The sequence below is a fragment of the Aptenodytes patagonicus genome, chromosome 13 (genome assembly GCF_965638725.1).
Source record: "Aptenodytes patagonicus chromosome 13, bAptPat1.pri.cur, whole genome shotgun sequence".
In the NCBI taxonomy this organism is placed as follows: Eukaryota; Metazoa; Chordata; class Aves; order Sphenisciformes; family Spheniscidae; genus Aptenodytes; species Aptenodytes patagonicus.
The window spans coordinates 16,661,050-16,685,132 of NC_134961.1; the positions used below are offsets into that span (position 1 = coordinate 16,661,050).

The 24,083-nt window shown below is 43.0% G+C and overlaps 2 protein-coding genes across 2 annotated transcripts; one reads left to right on the forward strand and one right to left on the reverse strand.

Annotated features, from left to right (window-relative positions):
• The first annotated feature begins 906 nt into the window (after window positions 1-906).
• TVP23A (trans-golgi network vesicle protein 23 homolog A) lies at window positions 907-13,496 on the forward strand. The gene is given in 7 exon segments (XM_076351551.1): window positions 907-1,030; window positions 1,032-1,141; window positions 5,832-5,976; window positions 6,937-7,026; window positions 10,608-10,733; window positions 12,434-12,563; window positions 12,989-13,496. Coding segments are annotated over 7 exon segments (723 nt in total). The 5' UTR covers window positions 907-970; the 3' UTR covers window positions 13,051-13,496.
• Window positions 13,497-14,148: 652 nt separating this feature from the next.
• Window positions 14,149-19,948, reverse strand: NUBP1 (NUBP iron-sulfur cluster assembly factor 1, cytosolic). Its single transcript, XM_076351549.1, has 11 exons — window positions 19,910-19,948; window positions 19,723-19,824; window positions 19,467-19,603; window positions 19,118-19,186; window positions 18,550-18,582; window positions 17,682-17,772; window positions 17,179-17,333; window positions 15,950-16,060; window positions 15,724-15,826; window positions 14,905-14,988; window positions 14,149-14,317 (listed from the first exon to the last, which is right to left on the reverse strand). The coding sequence occupies exons 1-11, from the start codon at window positions 19,941-19,943 to the stop codon at window positions 14,265-14,267; spliced, it is 972 nt and encodes a 323-aa protein (XP_076207664.1). The 5' UTR covers window positions 19,944-19,948; the 3' UTR covers window positions 14,149-14,264.
• Between the last annotated feature and the right edge of the window lie 4,135 nt (window positions 19,949-24,083).

A 24,083-nucleotide genomic window follows, 5' to 3' on the forward strand; every position in this document is an offset into this window, starting at 1 on the left:
CTTCATACTTAGCTGACTGGACTATTTCTCCCCATTATTGTGAAACCCTTACCCATATCCTGAAGCTCAGTTGTCTCATTTCACTTTCCTACTTCCTTAACTCTGCTGCATAATCCATCTGCAATTTCAATAAAAGCAGGAGAAATCTTTAGTTAAAGGGCTGCATTACCTATGTCACACTAGTAGTACATCCACAGTATTACAGTTGTAGTGGACTGTCCCCCAAAAGCTGTACTGCAACAGGGGCACAGGGCCCACTGTGAGGCAGGGGACAGCACACGGGGTTTGGCCCAGCACTGACAGGACAACAGACTGTTGGTATCAGCTGAAGTCCTCAAACGAGACATGCAGGTGCGTACCATATTCATACACGTACGTTCACCTTTCTCTCCACTACTTTTTCCTTTTGGGGTTTATCTTTAGCACAAGACCTAAGAAGCCCTGTCCAGGTTGGTGTGTTTGGCGAGCAAGCAGCCATTGCCAGCAGAGCAGACACCTTAAAACGCTGAACAAAGGGCTCTGGCTACACCGAGGACTCCGGCTCCTCACGCCTGCAGCATGGCCCGCTGACGAAGCCCGTCTGGCCGCCCTGGCCTCGGCAAAGGCGACCGCTGAGAGCCTAAACGTGATGGGCAGCTAAAGGCACCTCAGCGACACGGACGCAAGGGAGGAGGCAGGTCTCCACGCCGGGCCCAGCACTAGCACCAGTTTAACCGGGGTCGTCCAACTCCAGGCGCTGCCGAGCCCCGAGCCCGGCCCGGGTGAGGCGCAGCCGGCCGCGGCCTCCGGGCGAAGGGGGAGACCCGCGCCTCGGCCTCCCCGGCGGGGCAGGGCCGGTCCGGTCCCGCCGCGGGCTGACGCCGGGCAGGCGGCAGCCCGGACCCTTTTCCCTGAAACACCTCCCGGGCCCTGGCAACCGCCGCGCCTGGCAACCGGGCTGCAGGGCCGGGCCGGCCGGCTGAGGCGGAGGATGAAGCAGGTAGAGGCGCCGGCGGGCGGTGCGGGGCGGGCGGCGGCGCGGCTCCCCCGGTCCCTCCCCGCTGACGGGCTCCCTGCCGCAGGCGCTGGTGGACGACACCGAGGATGTGTCCCTCGACTTCGGGAGCGAGGAGGAGCTGGCGCTGCGGAAAGCAAAGATCAGGTAACGGCGCGGGGAGCGGAGCGGGCACGGCCCCGGCGCGGAGGCCTCAGCGTCGCGGCGCCCGCCTGAGGCAGCCCCTGCTGCTCCAGCTGGGCTGAGGCACTGAAATACAAGAAACTCCGCTTAAACACTTAATTCCCATCTTTCACAGGGAGGGCGGTCAAGCGCTGGAACAGGCTGCCCGGGGAGGCTGGGGAGCCTCTGTCCAGGAGGTGCTCCGTGCTGGGCAGCCAGCTCCGGCTGCCCGGGCCGGAGCAGGTGAGGCCCGCGGCCCTGCCAGCCGCACCGCTGCTGCTGCGAGCCCGACTGCTCGGCAGGCTCAGTGTCATCCTGCCATTGGAAACAGAAATTTTACATACCCAAAGCCAACATAATCACAAAAAATTCCAACCCAACCAAACAGTATTTTGGTTAGAGCTGGAGAAGTGGAGAGAGCTCTCATCTTCAGCAAAACAAGTTGTGCAGTGGAGTGCTCTGGTGTTGCATTGCACACCCAGCTGAAGGGAAACAGCAAGTTATTTGCAATAAAACTGTCATGTTTTCCTACCACGGGATGTGATGTTATGTGGAATATAGTACATCTTACCCTTGTAGCTGTTACCTAAGAAAACCCAACCCATTGATCCATCTCATCTATCAGGTTAAGCAGTCTACCGTTACGTTACCAGAGGTGTCACTCTGCAGCTCTGTCCGCACCGAGGTCCCAGGCAACAGAGCTGTTGTTCCATCTGGCTTTTGAAGAATCTCCAGTCAAAGACTGTCAAGGGAAAAGTTTTATGTCAAAACGAATTATACATATGCATGCAGTCATCAACAATAATATATATAATCAGCTTTGATTTATATTGCTGTCTTCCCTTTCACCTTGCCCAAGTTTAGTCTGGTCCATTACAATGTTATATTTCTTGTAGGCATAAACAAAGAAAAGTAAGAGATGTTAAGCCTAACACAAACGTTATCTGAGATGTGCAAACAAGCAATCACATAGCTTTATAACACAATTACTCTGTTTTACTAGTGTTTGGTGACGCGTTTCTGCCCTTCCAGCGCGTTGGACTTTGCAACTACATGATGAGTCAGCCATGACACAAGATTAACATTGCCAGAGCTGCTTTGGTTCTGTGTCTTAGCAGCAGCACATTTCAAATGAAGGTTTATATTTTGGTACAGTCTTGGAGAACATGGCCTAAATGATTAAACTAAACTGGGAAATACAGCATAGGACTGTGTCTTGAGCACGCAAGCCACACATTCAGTCTATGGGACCAGACTAGAGTTAGCGTAAAGTGAAGCCACCCTGAAATGTTTGTAGGAGGTCCACAGCACCAGTTACTTTACTCTAGCGATCTGTTCCTACTGGTTCATGCTACCTGATAACATAGACAGGCAAAGTATCAGTAAACCATACTATTAATTGATCCACTTTGTGTAGATACTTATTTCATTAGAGACTGTTCTTCTTTCTTGCCCTCATTCTGACAATACTAAAAGATAATCTCATACTGAAAAATCTTCTGCTATAGAATACAGAAATGAAACTCCTTACATTGTTCACACAGAAGTTGTTTTTATTTTTCTGAAGAATATTGTGCAAACAAGCCTGGAACACACCCATGTGCTGCAAAATTTGTCTTATTAGAGGGCATAACAACATGTCCTAATCATCTGTCTTTAACTTTATCCCAATCTCATATATCTTTAACTTGGTTAGAATTTGCATAAGCTATGACAAATTGTGCTTTTGTGATTCTCCAAGGTATATGCAATTGCTCCTTAAAAGCAAAAGGTATGCGGATAGTGATTTAGTTAGTGGCTACTTTCATAAGAAGGCTAGGAAAAGAGGTAACTTACACCATGTTTGCAGTTCATTGCAGTATCAGAACATTTGATCTGGAACAGGTAGGAGCATATGATTGCTTCTTTTTCAAATCAGCCAGGTAACACAAGGTGATCAAGCCAAAGAGCCTGTTTGTTCAAAATTTGCCTAGATACATTTGAAGTACCAGAGATATAAAAAGCAGCACGTAGACTGCTGCCATGGCACTTCTGAGCAGGTACTGGGAATGATTCTCCTGTGGTTCAGTGGTATACCTTAGGGTTGGCCCAATTTGATTCCTTAATATGGGGTGCAACTAAATTCATAACAGCTCATTCCTATCCTAATAGGCATCGTGCTTGCAAACTGAACGGAGGTTATTGTAATGAGATAAACGGTAATCATTTAGCCTCAAGGCTCCAGTTCTACACTATATGGGTGTTTAGATGCAACAGCGTAACTAAAGGTCCAAGCAAGTGGGTTGCTATGCTTTCAGGAGCAAATGTATGCCAAGCAGAGCCAGTGCAGAGTTTTAGTTACCTTTATCCTTTATTGGATTTGAATGCAAAAAAAAAAAAAAAAAAAAGAAAAAGAAGAAAAGTTATCATGTTTTAAAGCCTATACTGTCTTTCATTAGTACAAGAAATCATGTTAGTTTATACAATGATTTCTTAATGCCGTCATATTTCTGGAAATTAGCTTTTAAAAAAATTTTATGAAGTACAATTGATTTCAATATAAATGCATTCACTTAAGAAAAGCTGGTAAGTTTTTTGTTTCAAAAAGGATTAGCTTCAGGTTTTAAAAGACAATTTTATCTATCTGGGATTAGCTCCTTATTAAAAATTCTGTTCGTATATGATAAGAGCTGTAAGTTTCATCTGATGGCTGTGAATTAAGAAAACACATTTGTTCTGTTAAGTGAGGAAGTGAACAGTTTATCTACTAGATTCCATTAGTTTCAGAATTTTTTTTTTTTTTTTTTAAAGCATAAACAGGTTGGACATTCTCTGAGATTGAGAGAGTTGTCCAAAGAATGAGGTGCAAGTTTTGGTATATCTCCATATTCCTCCCCTAGGACAAGAACCTGCAAGTCCTTGTCTTTGGCTTGGCTAGCCATATCCTTGTGAGAGGACTGATATTCCATAGTGGCAATGAAGTGTTTAGCGCTGTAATAAACGTGAGCCTCTTGCTCATGTACTGTTTTTTTAGTAGGCACCCTTCAAAGTTTGATATTGGAACAGAGTCAGCATCCAAACAGTAGTTCATCATCTGACTTCCAAAATGAAACACTACTTCTCCAAAGTTACTTTCACATTTGAAGCACTGATATAGTTGTAAAGGCTCGGTCTACCCCGATGTGCTTTAGGGTTGTGATCTATGAATAGCTTGTATTGACACAAGATACCACTTATGCAATGAGCTCTTACATCTTCTTGAATGAGATCAAGGCTTGAAGTAGCAAGACACTATCTGTTTTTGACAGTTCACAATATTCCCTCCGCTCCACCAACCCACCCACCCGTCTGCTTATGACAGAAAAGCTCCTTTCACTTAATGTCACGTGTTTAGTTTTAAGTCAGAAGCAGCTTTTGGAAAGTTTGAGGTTAGCATGGGCATGATCAGGAGTAAATATAAGCTACAGCTGTGCATCGTTCTTGCTTCTCCAGTCATGTGTGTAGTACTACAAGAACAATATTGCCATTATAGAATAGATAATTACTAGAACAGTTGAACAGCTATAGAATTATAATATTACAATAAAGATATAAATCTAGTAACTATTATAATTTAAATCTAATTATAATTTAAGTTTATAATAAATAATTATAATTGTGTATATATTATATGTATAATTTTATTATACACAATAATAGAATAACAAATTTGATAGTTGAATAGTTAATTATGACCTAGGCCATACTACTGTTAATTGTTTACAGAGGTAGAGGAGCTTAATGAGACAGTCACTCACTTAAACCCCATCTTATTCAGAAAAGAAGTTTTATTCACTCAGCTTCAAGGAAGGAAGTTACTTAAATGCAATAGCCTCTAGTTAATTGTCACTTTAAACTAATTAACACAAACACAACTGTACAGAATAAGTTTTTGTGCTTGTCATATTACACTGAAAGTTGTACTGCGCTTGTTATAGCATTCTCCAAACCCCTTGTCTTACTGTACAGGCCGATATTCCATGCTGTATAGTTACTTCTTCCACTGAAATTCCCCTTTATTTTGTTACGGACAAAATTTTGTTTGATGAGCAAAGCACAAATATGTAGTGAAATTAATGAACATTCATTCATAAGAACTGAGAGATTCCCAGATCGTACTCCCTCTGTAAAAGGAAGTGTTTGGTTTCAGACATAACATATGAAGGTTCATTTTGTCTGATACCCAACAGCTATATTATTTTTACTTTAAATTTTTTAGTCTCAGAGTTTCTGTTCTTGTTTTCAAAACAGTTCTGAAAGGCATAAGATCTGTCTCAATTCTTTTGTGCTTTGCAATGCTGATTTATTTCATGAAATGATGAGGATTTTAGGGTACAGTGTTGAACAACCACTAAATTCCTTCATGCAGTACCAGAGAAACTGGTGAAAGACTCTAGATTTTGTTCTATCTCTGAGAAAGTTTTGACATGAACAACACATTCCATCTTTCAGCTTGAGATTGAAGGTTGGCTATTGGAAATACTATTGCTTTGATAATTAAGATATACATCAACATATGAAATAATAGCAGCTACAAACCAAAATACCATTGTAGACTAGAAATAGTTGTGTTATACTACATTGTTAGCAAATACTGTAACGTTCCTTCTTGTCCCATAACTTCATAAGTGCTCTGTGTTTTTTTTTTTTTTCCCAGGCACCCACTGGCCACCTTTTTCCACCTGTTTTTCCGAGTGAGTGCTATTATTACCTACTTGTTCTGTGACTGGTTCAGCAACAGCTTTGTTGCCTGTTTTGTCACTATTCTCCTCCTTCTATCCTTTGACTTCTGGTCAGTTAAGGTAAGATGACCCTGAATGGTAATTACCTTTGAAAGTATTTTGTGTGCCATTAAATAAAACAAGAAAGGAAATATGTATACTGACAAAAAGTGACAAAAACATTGTGATCTGTTGACATATTAAATGTCTAGCCATTTTCATTAAGACATTTACATATCTTAGTTACTGTTTATCACCATGTTCTCTATGCCTAATGGGAGCTACTAATATAGTGAGAAAATTGCTTTTTCATAGGTAGATTTGTTTGTATGCTTTTCCCCTTAAAAAAAAAAAAAAGAAATAAAGTAATACTGGCTTTCAGTAATGGATGCCAAAGGGTGTCCAAAGCTGTAATACTGTGCCCAGACCCAGCACGCAGGCGCTGCAGAAGGCTCCTGGGAGCTCAGCTATGGCACCGGTGCCCTAATCACATACAGGCAGGTGGGTCAGGCCAGCCCAGAAGCCCAGGGGCTCTACATGTGGAACAAGGCTTTCGTTTTGTAGAAGTGAAGCATTGATGCATCTCCAGTATACTGAAAACTCCTACTATTCATCCAGGTGCAGAAATATTTTCTTAATTTGTTTGCTTGATTCCATGCAGCTTACTTGCTTGTAATTAATCTTCCATTTCTTCAGTGTGTTTTTGTTCACAATTTCCTCTCTTACCGAGGAAATTTGTTTATTGGGGGCTTCAACTAACTGACTTAGAAAAGATACATACTATAATTTCTTGCCTAAACCAATGTTATTGTGCTAATTATCATATTAGAAGAGGAGAACAGGCCTCTAAATTTGTGGTAACTCATCCATCCTTAATGACTGTTGTGCTCAAGCTGGCACAGATTTTAGAACTAATTTTAATATTTGATAAAAGAATATGATTTTCAGACATGCTTGTTTTGGGTTTTTTTTTTTTTTTAATGTTAGTCTGACAAGTGAATTATGCAACTGATTAATGCAAATAATTGTGTCTGTCACTAGAATGTGACAGGAAGACTCTTGGTTGGTTTGCGTTGGTGGAACCAGATTGATGAAGATGGAAAAAGCCACTGGGTGTTTGAAGCAAAAAGGGTAAGTATGTTAATAAAAGTTGGCACAGGACAAACAGAATCCATAGGAAATCTTGTTAAGCTGATACTAAGTCAAATAAAGTAACAAATAGAGCACTTTTGTAACAGTTACATTATCTTCTATAGAAGCTGGATAAAAAGTAAGTATTCAGTTGCAAGCACACCAGATTGTCGCATCCTCTAGAAGCATTCAGAACAGAACTGGTCTCACAACATTGTCATCGTATGCATCAGCAGAATAAATATCCATAGCATGATACTAGCGGTATGAAGCATTTCTGGTAGTTCTATTTTATTTTCTAGTGAGAACATCTTGTAATAAACATATCTTCCCATAGTTAATCCCAATGCAGAGTCCTCCTCAGGAAGGATCTATGTTGAAAGCAATGCTGAATAGTTCCAATTCAGTATTTTAAAAAGAATGTTTTAGAATCATAGAATGGTTTGGGTTGGAAGGGACCTTAAAGATCATCTAGTTCCAACCCCCCTGCCATAGGCAGGGACACCTTCCACTAGACCAGGTTGCTCAAAGCCCCATCCAACCTGGCCTCGAACACTTCCAGGAGGGGGCATCCACAACTTCTCTGGGCAACCTGTTCCAGTGCCTCACCACCCTCACAGTGAACAATTTCTTCCTTATATCTAATCTAAATCTACCCTCTTTCAGTTTAAAGCCATTACCCCTTGTCCTATCGCTACATGTCCTCGTAAAAAGTCCCTCTCCAGCTTTCTTGCAGGCCCCCTTAAGGTACTGGAAGGCTGCTAGAAGGTCTCCCCAGAGCCTTCTCTTCCCCCAGGCTGAACAACCCCAACTCTCAGCCTGTCTTCATAGGAGAGGTGCTCCAACACTGGTCATCTCCGTGGCCCTCCTCTAGAACCATGCTCATGGAGTATGGTGAGGAAGAGAACCTGGATCACAGAGCATTCTGATACTGCTAGTGCTCCCCCAAACACCCTGAGCAAAAAAGCTATAAAACGGCCCTTGGCATTGCTGCCAGAGTCAAGACTGCAGGTTTTTGCTTTCACTTGCTAACGTTCTCTCCACAGCCCCATTCAGGCAAGAGCCTGGCAGAATGCTGCTTCAAGTGCTACTCATTAGGACATTCCTTTCAAGCAAATCCAGCTGTGCACACAGCCTGGGTACTGAGCCAAGCGTAAAATACTCTGAGTGCGCGGGTCTGGAGTGCCCTCTAGCAGCCCTGCGGCCGTTTGCGATGAGAACGCAGCCAAGCAGGAGCGCAACTGGCAGAGTAGGGCTGCACACCGTTAAGAGGATGACAGATGTTAACGTTCTTCCTGTAGTCTAAGTGAAACCTAAAGAGAGAATATAGGCAAGCCTGCACGAAATCAAATAAACTAGAAGACCTTCAGAGTTTCTTAGTTCCATCAAGTCGAGACAGTAAGCAAGAGCTTTCTTAGCACTTAAAAGCAATGGCATCCATAAAATGACCTCCTGACCTCAAAGTTGCTGTGAAATGAGCAAGCCTAGTTCACCTGTTACAGTTTGTTAATTCCAGCCTAGAAGTACAAAGTTGACTCATCTGTGTGGGCTAAAGCCTTCCAAAAGTTCTGGCAAATGGTAGCTTGATTAATGTGAAACTCACGGTACCACAAGAAAGAACATGTAATTAGAGTGGATTGTATTTTTGTCATGGCTTATCCATGAGAAACACTTTGTTATGGCAAGGTCCTGGAATACATGCGACTCTCTTACTTTCCAGAGTCAGGTGCTCCCTGCCTCCTTTGCCAGTCCTCTGGCAACTTTTTAAGATCTCTTCCTTTATGGGTGAATTTGCTTAGAAATATTCCAAGTCACTTACCAACAATAAGCAGCAAATTCCTGGTGTACTGCTGATGCAACAGAGCTTCGCCCTTGAAATCCTATCTTCTGCCGAGGTTTACTGGAAGAAAAGTAATTCTTACACTTACATTCCAAACATCACAACTCTCTTCTCCTTTCCTTGGGATGACTGCAGCCTTTTGTAATCTTGCTCATCAAGTTAACCAGGTCTTTTAGGTGCAGTGTTCTCAGGTGTATTGACTTTTTTTCTCCTAAATAGTTAGTGCGAATGCAATGTCACTGCTGGGTAATTTGTCAGTAATTTGGGATACAGGTGATTAAACCCTGTTATTGACTCAGAACATCTGTCTTTTTCTGTAACTATGAAGGCATAGAACATTATTCTCTGGACCTCTGCAAGATCACTGGTTTAGAAGGTACATGAAAAAATTAAAGACAGCTTGTAATTATTGCATCTTGTAGGGTTTTCTTAGGCAAGATAGAGTAACTTAACTGTATTTACAAGTTGGATGCCATTGTCTGCTTCATGATGGATGGACAGACGAGTCTTATTTTTACATGGAGAATTCAAGATACTGCAAATGAACTTAAAGGCTTTTCAGTTTTCAGAGTGGAAGAGCCCACAGGGTTTTCTTTTCGACTTGTGAAGCTTGTATTTCAGAAGCTAGCACTAGTGGTGGTTGAGTGGTCTGAGGTTTGGAGTGAGATTTTGAATTCTGGTCTCCTAGGAAAGATCAGAACCTTCTGAACGATTCTCTTTCTTTAGTTTCTTTTAAGTGTTGGGAGTTAACAATGAGCCTTTCAGTGTAGATAGAGACACATGAGTTGTGCTGCCCTGAGGAAATCTCCAACCAGGGCTTTTTGCAGCCTGCTTTGAGGTTTTTTGCTCTCCCTGAAGAACACAAATAGAGCACCGTGAATAACGATGCCTCTTTCAGGGAGATGCCAGCAGTTGCTACAGTGTCCAGCACTAGTATTACAGAACAGGCATTTTTGAAGCCACAGTTCTTAATTTATGGAATATCAGTGGACTTCATAAACAAAATTGAAGTATTAGTTTACATAATAGAAAACTAAGCTTCACGCAAGATTTAAATTAAGCTAAGATACCACATGTTTTTAGGAAAATGTATGGAAATGGGCACTGTTGTGAGAATTCCATTGCCTGAACTGGAACCAACTGATAAATCCTATGGGGGATCTTTAAAGTTTGCTTGTTAGCACTTGCAACAGCTCATTGCAATTTCCACATTAGATACTATAGCTTTTCTGATTCTGGACTGATTTTTTTTGCCCATACTTTTGATTTGTGAACAGGGCGCATGTCACGAATCTACACTACCGACAGTGAAGTACTCACACTGAAGTTCTGCTTGTAACACTGTCTTCTGTTTCACGCTTCTCTAAGGCCTTGGTAAAGTTTGAATCTAATTTCAAAGTTAACAGTATTTCTGAACTTCAAAAGCAATTATCAGCGTAACAGAACTTTGACTTTAAAATACTACTAATCTGTAGTGTTAGTGGGAGCTGTCATTGACAAAAAGAATAACTATCTCATTTAAATGTGAACAGAGACCAGAACATTTTGAAAAGAAAATGCTGTCATGTACAGTAGGGCAGCAGGCAGAAAACTACTTCTCTTCTTATTCAATCTTCCTTCCATGCATAAAAGTGAAATTTAGGTAAAGAAGTAATTTTGTCCGTTGCTCTTCCTCTGCTGATCTGTTATTTATTGAGGATTTTGTCTTTGTGACTATTAGTTTCAATAATTTTCCTTCTAGGTGCCTACAATAGCTGCCTCAACTGAAGCTGAAGCTCGAATCTTTTGGCTTGGTCTCATTATCTGTCCAGTTATTTGGACAGTGTTTTTCTTTAGCACCTTGTTCTCCTTGAAGCTGAAATGGCTGGTAAGTCTGGGGGTACTGAAAGACCTATGGCTGACAGACAGTGTTAGTAGAGGGAAAACCCAGATCTGTTAGTTTTGCAACAGTCTTTGAACCAAATCTTCCAACAGGACAAAAATTCCACTAACAGTTTCAACAAATCAGAGGAGTTTCCGGCAGTCAAGCCCTGCGCTCTGGAACGGATTAGTACTTTTCAGCCCCACTTCTACTAGGTTACCAGACTTGACTATGTCAAGTCCTTCATCTAACTTGAGAACCTTAAGTGGTTGGCAAAATTATGGACTTCTTTTTAACTGTAGCAACATACTTTGCCCCAACTTATTTCATTCAAAGGGAACTAATAGGAGAGGACAAAAAATGAACCAGTGATGCTGGTTTTCAGGTTTTCACATATCCTTGGGACTTGAATGTTACTTGCTCTTAAAAGCAAGGATTTTAGATCTCTGCTACCATTCCCTTTTGAAAGAACCAGTATCATAGTGCTTAAAACCTTGATAAATTGAGCTGTAAGTATGTATTTTATAATTACTGTATTTATAAGCCATCTACTCTACAAAAAAACCCCACCACACATTTTTCTAAATACAAGAGGAAATTTACCCCATATATTGCATTATGTTGAGATATTTTTGTCTATGAAATCTTCATGTTTTCCCCTGTAAACATTAGGTGCTTCGATAATCACCATAGAAAACATTTTGTCAAGCTCTAGCCACGCTAAGTACAATTTCTTAATTCAGTTTGAAAAGATAAAATTGTCTTGGACGTGTGCAGCTACATAACCAGCCAAGATTACATTTTATTATTAAATGAAACGGGAAATTCAGCTGTGGGTATGAATCAATTGCAAGTCATCAACTACTTTCTAGTGCCCAAAACGGCATAGCTAAACAGGCCATAGTTAAAATTAAACCAGCAGTCTTTCTCCACGGCTCCACCTTTATTTCTGAAAACCAGAGATCGTTTGCTGAACTAAGAGCTGGTTGGAGAAGGAACCCTAACTAGCACTGGAGGCAGGTTGCTCAGGTGCTTGTAAAAGGTGAGTTACACAAATGAAAATACGATAGCTTCCAGGAAACTCTTTCTGAGGCTAAGAAAAACATTTTTTGTAAGTGATTTCGTTAGTCAATCAGATGGGTTCTGCCTGCTGTGAAGCCTATATTACCACAAAAAGATCTAATTATTTTCACTGCCTGTTAATGCTAGATATCGATTCATGTCTATCGATGCTCTGTGTAAATCTGTAAGTTACAGGATCTTATTTGTATATAATAAGGCATTTGTCAATTATACAAGCCGGCAGGTTTGCTATGTATCCGGATGCGAAACTATTAGATACAAATCAGGCTTAAAAAAAGTGAAATGATTCTAGAATCAGTTGAATAAGTCCTTTTTTGAATACGTGCTTTTAGGAAAGTAACGAAATCTCTCAAGATACAGAATGACAAAAAAAAATTTCTATCTGTTCTGATAAAAGGAGAGGCATTTTGTAGAAAGGAACTATAGTGTCTAGGTTTGACATGATTGGATGTCTTTGAGGTCATTTATTATCGGAAGGAATATCCCCCTTTTATAGCAGGTATGTATATCTAAATAGTATGTATACATACATACACTCACACGTGTGTGTGTGTATATATTCTACACATACAGTCTCAATACAGCAGTGTATTTGTCCCAGCTGAACTTGTGTTTGTCCACAGGCTCTTGTGATAGCTGGGATCTCCCTTCAGACTGCTAATTTATATGGCTACATCCACTGCAAATTAGGGGGACAAAAAAGCATCAGCAGAGTAACTTCAAGGTTTTTTGTCACAGCAGATGTTCCCAAGAGTAAGTACGGAGTTGGTCTGTCAGCTACAGCCCATGAAGTGTCACACACTGACCTGCCTCACGCTGTTGGTTTTGGCTCTTCCCAGGTCTTAGCTCCTAAAGTAACTCCTGGCAGGGCTATCTTGCTTCTCCAATAAGCCTCTCTTGTGGAACTCGCTCGGAGGGGCCGAGCCCCATGTCACTTCGCTCTGTTCAGAAGCCTGCTGAAGCTTCACAACTGAGCTGCTTCCAAGCCCCACGAAGAATGTCCTCTAAGTTAAATCCTTGGAGGGATGCCTTCTGAGGTATTACAAAGCCTCTGCCTAGGCACAGCTGGGAGAGCTATCTTCAACCCGCAGGCTTCCACCAGGCTCTTCCCTGCTTTTGGTAAGAGTCCTACATTCTCGGTTATGCTAACAGCCACGCTTCCTGTGTTCATTCTACAGGACAGACAAGGAGAATTTCAGAAGACCGCATTGAAGAACACGGGAAGACAGGCACTAGATAAGCAAATGAGGAAGAACTAACAAGGATGAGCAGTAAAAATATGCATTTATGAAAGCCGTTCTCCATATGAAGATATTTAAGTAAAGCTCTTCTAGAATTATGCCTGCATGAAATAATAAGGATTTTGTCATTTGTGTTTGAGTCTTTAGATTCTGACAGGTTTAGAGCCTTTGTTACTTACTTAGAAGTTTCATCAAAAAGTGGTTTGTATAGGCAGAAAAAACAATGCTTATGGTTTATACAGAGCACGCTCCTTTAAGAAAAAAAATCTGTCAACTAACCTGAAACTGTTGGATTATCTTAACCAAGAACGAGAATGTAATCAAAAGATGATGCTCGTTTGTTCAATTTTGCAACTACAATAAACAAAAGTCAAACTGCCTTTCCCTCTTGTACACAATACTGATTTCTCAAAGCTTTGATTCCTCAATAAAAAGAGGAATTACAGTCACAAAGGGCCTCTTAGTTATTAAAGATACCGAACGTTTATTTTAGTGTTCAGGCTCAGGGTCGAGTAGAAGAAAGAACAAGTCACATAGCATGTCCACACTGTACTTGTGTGAAGCAGCCAGTTACGCGTGAATAGTTAAAATATGTTAATCTTATTCTGATACCTGTAATAAAATACTGTACTGGTACTATAATTAACTTGCCTGAACTCTAGTAGGTTTTTATTTTAAAACTGATGCCAATTATAAAGAAAGGAGACAATACTACACTAAATTTCACTCTAAATATAGATCTTTTCCACTGAAAGATACTGAAATGATGTTATTCAGTAAGAAAGAGAGCGGGCATTGCAATTCATCCTAGCGCAGAAGGCGGGCCAGAGCCTGCTACGGGTGCATAGTAGATACATTAGACACAGCGCCCCAATGTCCACGAAGCATATTTTATATTCAGCTTTCTAAAGAACATCTTGTATACGCACGTCTTCAAACGCTAACTTCATATTCAGGTTATTAGTACTATGACACTGGATGCAGATGATCCTACGTAACAGAGATGAAGACTCGGTTTTATAGCTTTCTAGCAAGCTTTGAGACCACCGGTGAACTACAAGAATCTCAAACTATGGAAAAAAACAAAGGCGAGAACATTTATATTAAGAATTTATTTGCAATATACAAAAAGAATACATTCCTTCTATTAAATCAAGGCATAAGTTACTTTTCTATAATTAAACATGAACTACATTTTTATTCCATTCATACATTAGATGATCTTTTCTTCTTGAAAATGGTGTTGATCACAGTATTCCTGAATTCCTGCAAAGATGGAAGAAGTAATAGAAGTAACATTTCAGTTGCACATCAGGAGTTCGTTATTGCTGCATCACTCTGTCCCCCTTGGTGCAAGTATCACAAGTCGGGCCTTTATCACAGTGCAAATGGCTTCAGGAATCTCCCAGCTGTTTGTATTTTTAAACTGCACATCACCAGCTCTTTATGTAGTTTTTGTATGGGTTTTTTTGTGCAATTACAATGAGAAGTGGAGACAGTAATTAGCCAGCTGTATCCTATCAGCTACGGCGAGCACCCCTCAACAGGCCTGCTGGAGAATCTTAGAACTTTTCTGTGAGAGCAAGTACACACTCCTCTCTTCTGAAAATTAATGACTGAAGCCAAACACTGAAACCAGTTACCAAATACAATTTCGTTATCGCTTTAAAAGCCTGTCGCAACTGATGCCCAGAAGTGAACTCAGTATTTGCATGTTACCTTCATAATCGCCATGCACATTTACGATTTTTATTATTTGTGGCAGAATAACGTAATTCTGTTTAGCACGTTTATATATTGCAGAAGTGCTCAGAACCGAGAGGATTCATTTGCACGGTGATTTTCAGACTTACTTTGAATGATATTCCTGTAAGATGATGTAGCTGGAGACTCAGGTGCTTCAGACAAGAAAGACTGGCCTTTGTCACAACTTTTTCCTTGAAGGACAGGGAAAAATATGAAAGGAAAGCAAGGGGAAAAGAGGAACTTTTCTTTATTTTACCCTTTATCCCGCTACCAGTTATACCCCTCCAAAGAGCCATTTGCATCTGTTCCTTTTAAGAAGTCCTTATGTCAGTAATAGAACTACAACTACAGCTTACAGTTTTACAAAGGAATACCACTAGCAGAAACCTTCCGTCATTATTTTGGAAGTACTGACCTGTTCCTTGATGTCATTAAATCAAGTATTAATTGCTAATCGCTAGTGGGCAAGGAACCAAGCCATCTCCCTCTCCACAACAGAATCTGGCTGGTGCCACTCACAGTGAAGTTAAAGCACTAGTTTTAATGCTTAATGTCTGCAAGATACTATTCTTCATAGTGGTTACGATTTTATTTGGTCTGCACTTCCAGGTGATTACACCAAAGAGAAAGACATGCTGTACTTCAATATGATTATACAGCTGAAAAGATGCATAATCTAATCTTAATCAAGATTAAGTTTCGGGCTAAGGAAATTATCCTAGCACTTTCCTCTTTTCACACCATGCTATGTCGCAGTTCCAGTAACTTTTGATTCAAAAAAACGTTCTACCTAAAAGTGGGTATTTACCTAAGAGACAAAATGTTTAATATTCTAATTTACCAGTGTCCAAGTCAGGGTTTCCAGCAATAACAACAGTACAGGAGGAAAAACTTGTTTTCAACGCAGTGCAATACAGTAACTTTACCTATTTGAGGATCTAGAGGCACTTTACCCAGGAAGGAAACATTTAGGTTCTGGCACATCTTCTCTGCACCTCCAGTAGTCGGGGGAAAGATCTGAGATTCATTCTGGGACAATGTGAAAATTAGAGTTAAAATATTGCAGTTCGGAGAGCGAGGCGTTTTCGGAGCAATGTTTTATATACAAACAACGTCAAGATAAAAAATGCTGTAAAATACAGCTAGCCTCACCTTGCACTTAGGACATATAAAGCCACTCATATTTTCCACAACCCCAATGATCGGCAGTTTGACTTTATGGCAGAAGTTGATCTCCTTCCGAACATCCTGAAGCGATACTTCCTATAAATATGAGGGCACACTGCTATTTTGGCGGTAATGTTTTGATGCTGAACCCATTAAGTTACATCCTTAGAGCTATTTTAAAGAAAGTTCATAATCAATTATTACTGCTCTCTTTGTATTTTGAAGAATGTAAACCTGTGTTATGTGCTCTAGCAACAATTCTGTGCGTAGCAACAGAACAGGTACAATGGTTCTAGCCTACTGAATGTGGTTCTGTTTTGAAATCTGACTTGACTCTAGTAAAGATTCAGCCATATTTATGTTTTATCTCATATCTTTAGTTCTTTAAATGTAACATTTAAATCTTTTTTACATTTTCAGTTTGCAGAAAGACCCCTGGCATTCTCAACAGAGCAGGCAAGGACAAGAACCATCAGGCTTACGCTTGTTCTCTCTTTTCAAATTAGATTTCAAATGGCTTATCATGCTCTCAGACTTTTTGCATATATGCCTGACCTCATTCAGTTCTTCCGTTCCCTTCTCCTTCCCTCACCACCTATCTGATATCGCCCTCAGCATTTCACGTCCTTTACATTTTATTCTTTCAGCTGTTGTGGAAATACCAGGTGTCTCTGGCTAGTTTTATCTCCCGTTCCTTTCCAAACCAGGCTTTAAAACCTACGTTTGTATTTGACGTATTCTGAGTTTCAGCTCTCCAGGGCCTGATTTTTCTTTTAAAAACGCACATCTCCAAGTTGCCTACTGGAGGCAACAGGCTACTTCACGTGGTGTCAAACAGCGCACATCTTATCACCTAAAAACTAAACTTCCTACCGACTTCTGAACATTAAGCCGTTGGCAAGTGAATTACAAATTGGCAGTGATGTGAACTCTAATCTCGAAGAAGGAAGTGAAATACTGCGCTTCCCTTCACCACACAGATCATGACGGCTTTTGATTGTGAACTGCTCAGTGGTTTAGTGACCCACTCAGATCCCCTACTCCACCAGGACACCCACCTAACTCATAAACCAGCCAGCTGCAGGCACAAAACAAGAAAGTCAACTCCCTCAGATTCTGGCCCATCATTTCTCTGAAGTGAAATAGAGACTCTAACGCAAGGATTGGCTTTAACGGCCGCGATGCTTCTATCAATGGAGATTAAGTTCTCATACCTGAGGGGTAGTGATTATAACAGCACCATCTATGTGCGCTGCACTGAGGTACTGCACGATAGATAAGTGTTCATCTGATGTTCCTGGAGGCGTATCTACAATCAGGTAGTCGATTTCACCCCAGTCCACGTCACGAAGAAATTGTTTGATCAACCCTGAAAGAAAGGATAAGAATGTGGACGAGAGAAAAAAATATCTCCCTATATTTCAAATTTGAGGGTCTACTTCAAATTTTATAGTCTAGCTGTACAGATTCTTCTGACTTATCAACTTAAGTACAGAAATGCTTATTTTGCCAAGGCTTTTAAAAAAACCCCAACCCAATACAGCATTTAACCTTCTAACTTCATCAAATGGATATGTTCAGCTAAAGAAAATGAGTAACCAGTCACTCATTTTTTCCCTATAGCTTACTATACTATATTTACATTATTAATTAAACAAGCTCATGATACTAAATCTTTCAAGTACATAAACTGTTGTTGAAAACACTTGATACATACCATTTTTTTTCGGTCCTCTCCAGATGACAGCATCATCAGGACTACTAAGCAAGAACCCCACAGACATGACACCTAAGTTTTCTTCAACATACTAAAAAAGAAGTAGAGAAACTCAGTAGAGCATATGGAACAGTAAAGAAAGAGTAGAGAAACCAACTCTAAACCCAGGTTTTACAGAAAAAGCAGTCTGGACGTGGGGGGAAGACATTAAGAAAATAAAGGCAGAGAACCTTACGCTTCTCTTTTATCAAAGGGCATCGAAAACTGCAATTTTGGTGCAACGCTCACCAGCTACATTCACAGACTGAAAAAAATCTAGTTGCCGTTAAGATTTACAGTGGTTTATGGAATCACTGTAGGCAGCGTAAGGATAAAAGCAGCTTTCCCTCTTAGCACCAAGCTGTCTTTTTAACAGCGTACACACTAAAGGTCATCTTTAGACAACCAACACGCCTGCAAAACTTTTCCTGTGTTTTCTAAAGATTAATGAGGTTTCTCCTGGGTGTCAGTTACTCTTTGTCTGTCACGGAAAAGGTGTCATACTGTACAGCTGCATGATAACCAAAACCAATGAAATCAAGTAACATATTTATTGCCCGTAGTACAGTAGGAAAGCCGGTAAACAAGAGATACTTAAAATAACGAACCTATTTTAGAAACGTAGTATTATTATGATGAACAAAACAAATTTAACACTCCGATCTATACAGCCTATATCCAGATTCTACAGGCTCTGGATATTGACGTCATTAGAAAAGGAGTTAACAGAAGTACCCTCTGCCCCTCCCTCACTGGTTTTTCACCTTATAAGACAGAGCCTAACCCGAACAAACCCAACAAACTTTCTGAAACAGCTGCACCAACTTACCACCGGAGACCATCCAGATCCACTCTGGTGAACCTGAAAATTGACGTGATACATAAAGTTACATTAGAAATAAATACAGACGTTACATAAAACGTGAACGTAAAGAAGTGTTTTATGGGTAGATATCCTGCCTATAGTACGATACCGCTTTACTGGAGCAGCTGAGTCAAAAACTGCGGGAGGGCCAGATCCCCATTAATAAGTGAATGATAACTGTTCAACCCTTTTGCAAGAAATTTACCCATGACTTTATGTATTTATATGAAGTATTCTAGGGCGGATAAAGAGCATCATGCTAACATTACTTAAGTTTTAAGTAGTCGCGAATACGTGGCCGATATGCAGCAAACGTTGGTTTGCAGAACTGCTCATCCTGAAAGCAGACAACTCTTTTACACACTAAATTACGCTGAACTTCTCCATCTCACCTTCTGTATTTCCCCACCCGCTACCACACACGTTTCGCAGTACGCTGTCCTTTTAGGAGCTTTAAGTCTACAAAACCCTGAAACGTTAATGAAAAATTGAGCAGAAAGCCTTTGAAGAACATGCTCGAGCATTCACTTACCTGTTCTCCTTCCAGACCCATCATTTTAGGGATTGACGGCCCACAGATATCTATGTCCAGCAGAGCAACCTGGAAAACAAACCAACCAACCCACCCCACTGCAAACAAGCTCGCACAGGACTGCTTCCAAAGTCTAACTCACGCAACGAAAACACTAACAATAACACAGGAAGTAATTTCAAACCCTTAACGAGAAGGGGAACACGATCAGCGCAGTCATGCCCCGCCCGGTCATCCCCGGTGTGCCGCGGGGCCGGTGCTCGCCCTGCCAGCTCCTCCCGCCCGCGGCTCCGGGACCCCCCGCCTCCCGGCTTCAAACCGCAGCGGCCAGCCGCCCCGCGCAGCCCACCTGCTTGGCCTCGTCCGCCGCCAGCCCGTGAGCCAGGAGGGCGCTGAAGGTGCTCTTCCCCACGCCGCCCTTCCCGGAGAGCACCAGGACCGTGTGCTTCACCGAGCGCAGCCGCTCCCGCAGCTCCGCCGCCTCCGCTGCGGGGCGACGCGGCCGCCGTCAGCCGCGGCCTGACCGCGCCCCCCGCCGCGAGCCCCGCGCCCCGCCCCCCCGCGAGCCCCGCCCCCCCCCCCCGCCCCCTCAGGGCCTCCCTCACCAGGGTCCGGGGCGGCGGCGCCGGCAGCGCAGAGCCTCTGGTTGGGGCAGCCCTGGCAGGCGGCGGCCCTGCCCGCTCGGGCGCTGCTGGTCCCTGGGCAGTCTGCAACGGACAACGAGGGCTGCAGCACGAGTGCCGGGCGCGGCCGCGGGCCGCCCGCCCCGCGCCGCCGCGCCGCGCCCCTCACCCTCCGGCCGCGGCCCGTCCGCCGCCTCAGCCATGGCGCCCCGCTGCCGCGTCACATCCGCCGGGCGCGAAAGGGGCGGGGCTAGGGGAGGGCGCCTCGTGCCGCGCGCGCATGCGCCGGCGGTTCAGCCGCCGCCGCCGCCGCCAGGGGGCGCTCCGCGCCGGGGCCGGGGCCGGGGCCGGGGCCGGGGCCGGGGCGCGGGCGGGGCGGCGTGCGGGGCTGCCGGCAGGCCGGGGGAGGGCCGCTGAGCGCAGCGCTTTACTAGCACCCCTGAAGGACGGGAGGGCCTGAGGTCGGCTGTGGTCCCTGCGGCGTGCGGCCGCGCAGGGCTCGCGCTCAGCCGGGCGGCCCCCTGCCCGCCGTGAGCGCCGGCCTCCGCAAGCAGCTTCCGCGTACGGGGACCGGCAGGGATGGCCGGGAGGGGGGCTAAAGAAGAGCCGTTGCTGACAGCAGCGCGTTTCTAAAGCTACGCTGGAATTTCTCCACGAGAACGGCATTAGATAGAAGCAACTGACAACGCTGCCGCAAGACATTCCAGTTCCCACATCGTGGTGTTACTCGAGGGATCCGCGTGTCCTGGGAGCCACCCCGGGGGTTGTGCCGTTCACCCACGTCAGCCGCTAGAGGGAGACGGGCTCCAACCGTTGGGTCAGCTTACCTTGAAAGCATTAGAGATTAATGCGCTTTACTCTTGCGTTTCAGAAGTTTTACAGCTAGGAGATGGTGTATCATTTCGGTAGAATCATGCCGCTGCTGTATTTCGTAGCAATTTTGAATGTATTAATTCCTGTACCTTGCTGGTAGACAATTTGTATTAATTTAATGGGTACATTCATTGGGAAGATTATTCTACCTTAACTTGGCCGATCAGCTTCTGAGCAATCAGATAGCCACTGTATTTGGTACGTAAAAATTAATGAAATAAATTAATAATAAATTAATTTTCCAAACCAAGGAAGCGCGCGCCAGCCTGTGATGTAATCCGGGCCTTATTACTGGCCACCTCATCCCAACCACTGCTGCCTTTCTGCCTCTCCCGTGGTCGTTCCCGGGCACGGCCTCGTCCTCTCCCCCGTTCGTAACATCACAGCCGAAGAACTGAATTACAGATGGCAAACGTCGGTGATTACTCCTGGCACCGCTCATCACCCCAGCAGACGCTGACAGTACACCTGCCTAAAAGCTGCCCGTGTAAACTGCAATTGTAAAACTGAGTCACCTAAAGAGACCAACCCAGAATCCCCCACAGGGGGTACCTTACCGGCAGTCAGCAAAAGACAATTCCTGCCTCAAAATGCTTACAATCTACATAGAAATGAGCACTAAATCACGGAACCATACTTAGTCTTACGAGGAGGAAAAATGTTTTTCCGAGATCTTTGACAACGGATCACAGATTTGACAATTTCACCTTCCCTTCATTTTCCCGTTACCTATGTATAAAGTTCTCGCAATACTGTTACGATTAAAGCACTGCAGACGCCCAGCCATTGTAGCTGCAGCAACAGCCATCTGAACACCTGCTACACGAGTAAAACTTAGGTGTTCAGAAAAAGGCATTAAACAGTGTAACCACTTTGCTTTGGAAAAATGCACACAATACATTCATGTCCTTTCAAGAAGTTTTCGGTTTTTCTCCTGGAGATGCACATAACAGGTACGAGCCTCGAAACAGCAGCCCCTCTTGTGGCGGCTACTTCCCGTGAGGCAGACTGACTTACTCCTGAGACAGGGCCCGTGAATTCTAGTTCAAAAACCACTGATGGTAACTCAGGCTTGAGAGAAAGGCAGGTTGGGGCGGGGGTTTTGGAGGAACCGTGAGTGAACCAGCACGTTTCCTGCTGGCAAAGGCTCCTTCTATTGCTTTGGTGGAGGGTGCTGTAAAAAGAGTATTCTTCTGATTTGAGCACAGTCAGGAGTCTCGGGAATTCCCATTTCTAACTGATTAGTCCCAAAACTTTATTGTTTTAACATACAAGTGTTTAAGTTACTATTTAAGTCGGTCTTGCCTTGGAAACACAATATATAGAAAAGAGTATCTGGTAATATTTGGAAAGGTACCAGCACATCCTGGTGTTAAATCTGTCTTTTTCCGAGGAAAATACTGCAGTTATCTTTTTATGAACACTCTCCACTTCAACAACCGCAAGCTTTTTAGAAAGAACACTCTGGGGGGAAAAAAAAAAACCACAAAAACTTCTGAATAACTGTCCACCTACAATAAAACCATAGGAAAAAAATCTTAAAATACATTTAGTTATTTGATGAGTTTGGCCTCTGTTTTTCAGCCATTAATAAATAGGCTATTGCCCATTTTCCATTTCAAGTATATTTACCTCAGGTAAATGCTCATTATCACTTGATACTTGTACAACTTCCGTACTTACTGCTCTGTAATTAGATTCTATGGGAAACTAATGAAAAAAATGTTATGTGGAGGTGGATCCAAATGTTTAAGCAAATTCAAATGTCTGGGGTGGGAGGAACTGGCCAGTAAGACGTATCTGAGAAATTTATACTGTACCTTCCCTATGAAAAATTTGGCTCTGTTTTAGACCACAGCTCAGTACTGCACTTCAGGTCTGTGCTTCCTTTCAAACATATGGATTAGATTCACTGATGTCAGCAGGACTTTCACATTTTAAACTGAGGTATGTGTTCACATATTTTTCTTTTGGGGCCAACAGATCATTTCCCGTTCCCAAAGTTACATAGAACATTCCCAACAAAAAGCACCAAAAAGGAAAAGTGAATCTCCTCCTCAGCACCCCCCTTCCTCCCAGCCAGCAAGGGCTCTTCCTGCAGGGGTATCTACCCGGGCAAAAAATAGGCTTCGTATAGTCTTTGAGTCAGGCTGAACTCAGCGGTGACCTCTGCCAGCACTCTTGCAATCTCTTGTGCTCGGGAATAACTTTACCCTCCTGGGCAGCTGCTGAAAATTAGTTCCATCAGTTATTGCAAGAGGGAAGGTTTTTGTGTGCGTGAGCATTTGCAGTATAAATCTTACCCTGTTTATAGACCCCAGTCTGGTGCCTCTCCACTGCGTGTGGCTCCACTGCCCGTACCTCACCTCCCTACAGGTAGCACTTACAGTTGTGCATATTTTAAACATCATGAGAAGATAAATTTAACTTACGATGACCATTTGTTTAAAACTACCTCTTTTTTTTTTAGCTGGGGTGTAATGTCATGCTAGCTTTCTGAGACAAGATATGCTGTAATGTAATGCATAGCTATACATATATATTTCATTTCCCCAGCTTGAAAAAAAGGTTAACAAGCTGTTTCATAGTTATATATCTGGAGAAGAAGAAACGATGGCAATTGTTGTGCATTCAACCTAGAAGAAATCTGTGTTGATTTAAGGACTCTTAGGATAGTGAAATACAGTGCCTAATTACACATCGTTATTTATGTTCAAAATTCTTGGCACAGAAGATGGGTCACAATGCAATTTTAGAGCACTGGATTTCAGAAGGAGTTTTTTGCCAGAGAGGCCAGAAGGCTGAAAGGAAAAATTAGAACGGGAAGTTATCTGAGAAGTTGCTCAACGTTTTAAACTGGAGAAAAGTCATCATCAGAGGAAGGTCTCTCCATCTTTTATACTTTTTATGGAAGATGAATACAGTTGAGGGGAAGAGCAAAGCCCAAAATAGTTATACTGGTTTTTTTGTCCATTTGGACCAAACCATCTGCAGAGATCAGTAGACAATCGTTAGGGATGATTCCCAGAGTCTGTTTCGGTTCAGAAGGTTTGTTTCCACTGCTGCATTTCCCTGCAGCCACTAACTGATATACGTGAACCACTCTGAAGTAAAACTGTTATTTTGTTTCGCTCAAGGTAAGCTCACTGAAGGTAAACCTACAGACCCATCCAGAGCGACCCTTCGGCAAATCCCCCTGCACTATAACCAAATAGTCTCACATCACGTCTAGACCTCGGGGTCCCAACACGCACAGTGCTGCTCTGCGGGGGAAAGCACTGCATCTCTGTGGGAAAAGCAACGTGCCCTAGGACAGGAGGTACAAACGGAGGCCCCCTGGAGCGCTGGAACCCAGGCGGGTTTCAGCCTGGTGGCGAGGCGGAACAGCCCTCGGAGCTCTGTGACACCTCCGCTGTGTCATAAAGCACTGCGCAGCCCCGAGAAGGGTGGCAGAGGCCCCGGGGTTGCTC

Bases quoted from the DNA above. Each gene is read 5' to 3' on its own strand.
- NUBP1 (XM_076351549.1), bottom strand. From the start codon at position 19,943: ATGGCTGAGGCGGCGGACGGGCCGCGGCCGGAGG. The intron at 19,825-19,909 runs GTGAGGGGCGCG...TGTCCGTTGCAG, and splicing joins GGACGGGCCGCGGCCGGAGG to ACTGCCCAGGGACCAGCAGC. The intron at 15,827-15,949 runs GTGAGGCTAGCT...ACATTGTCCCAG, and splicing joins TTATATGTCCTAAGTGCAAG to AATGAATCTCAGATCTTTCC.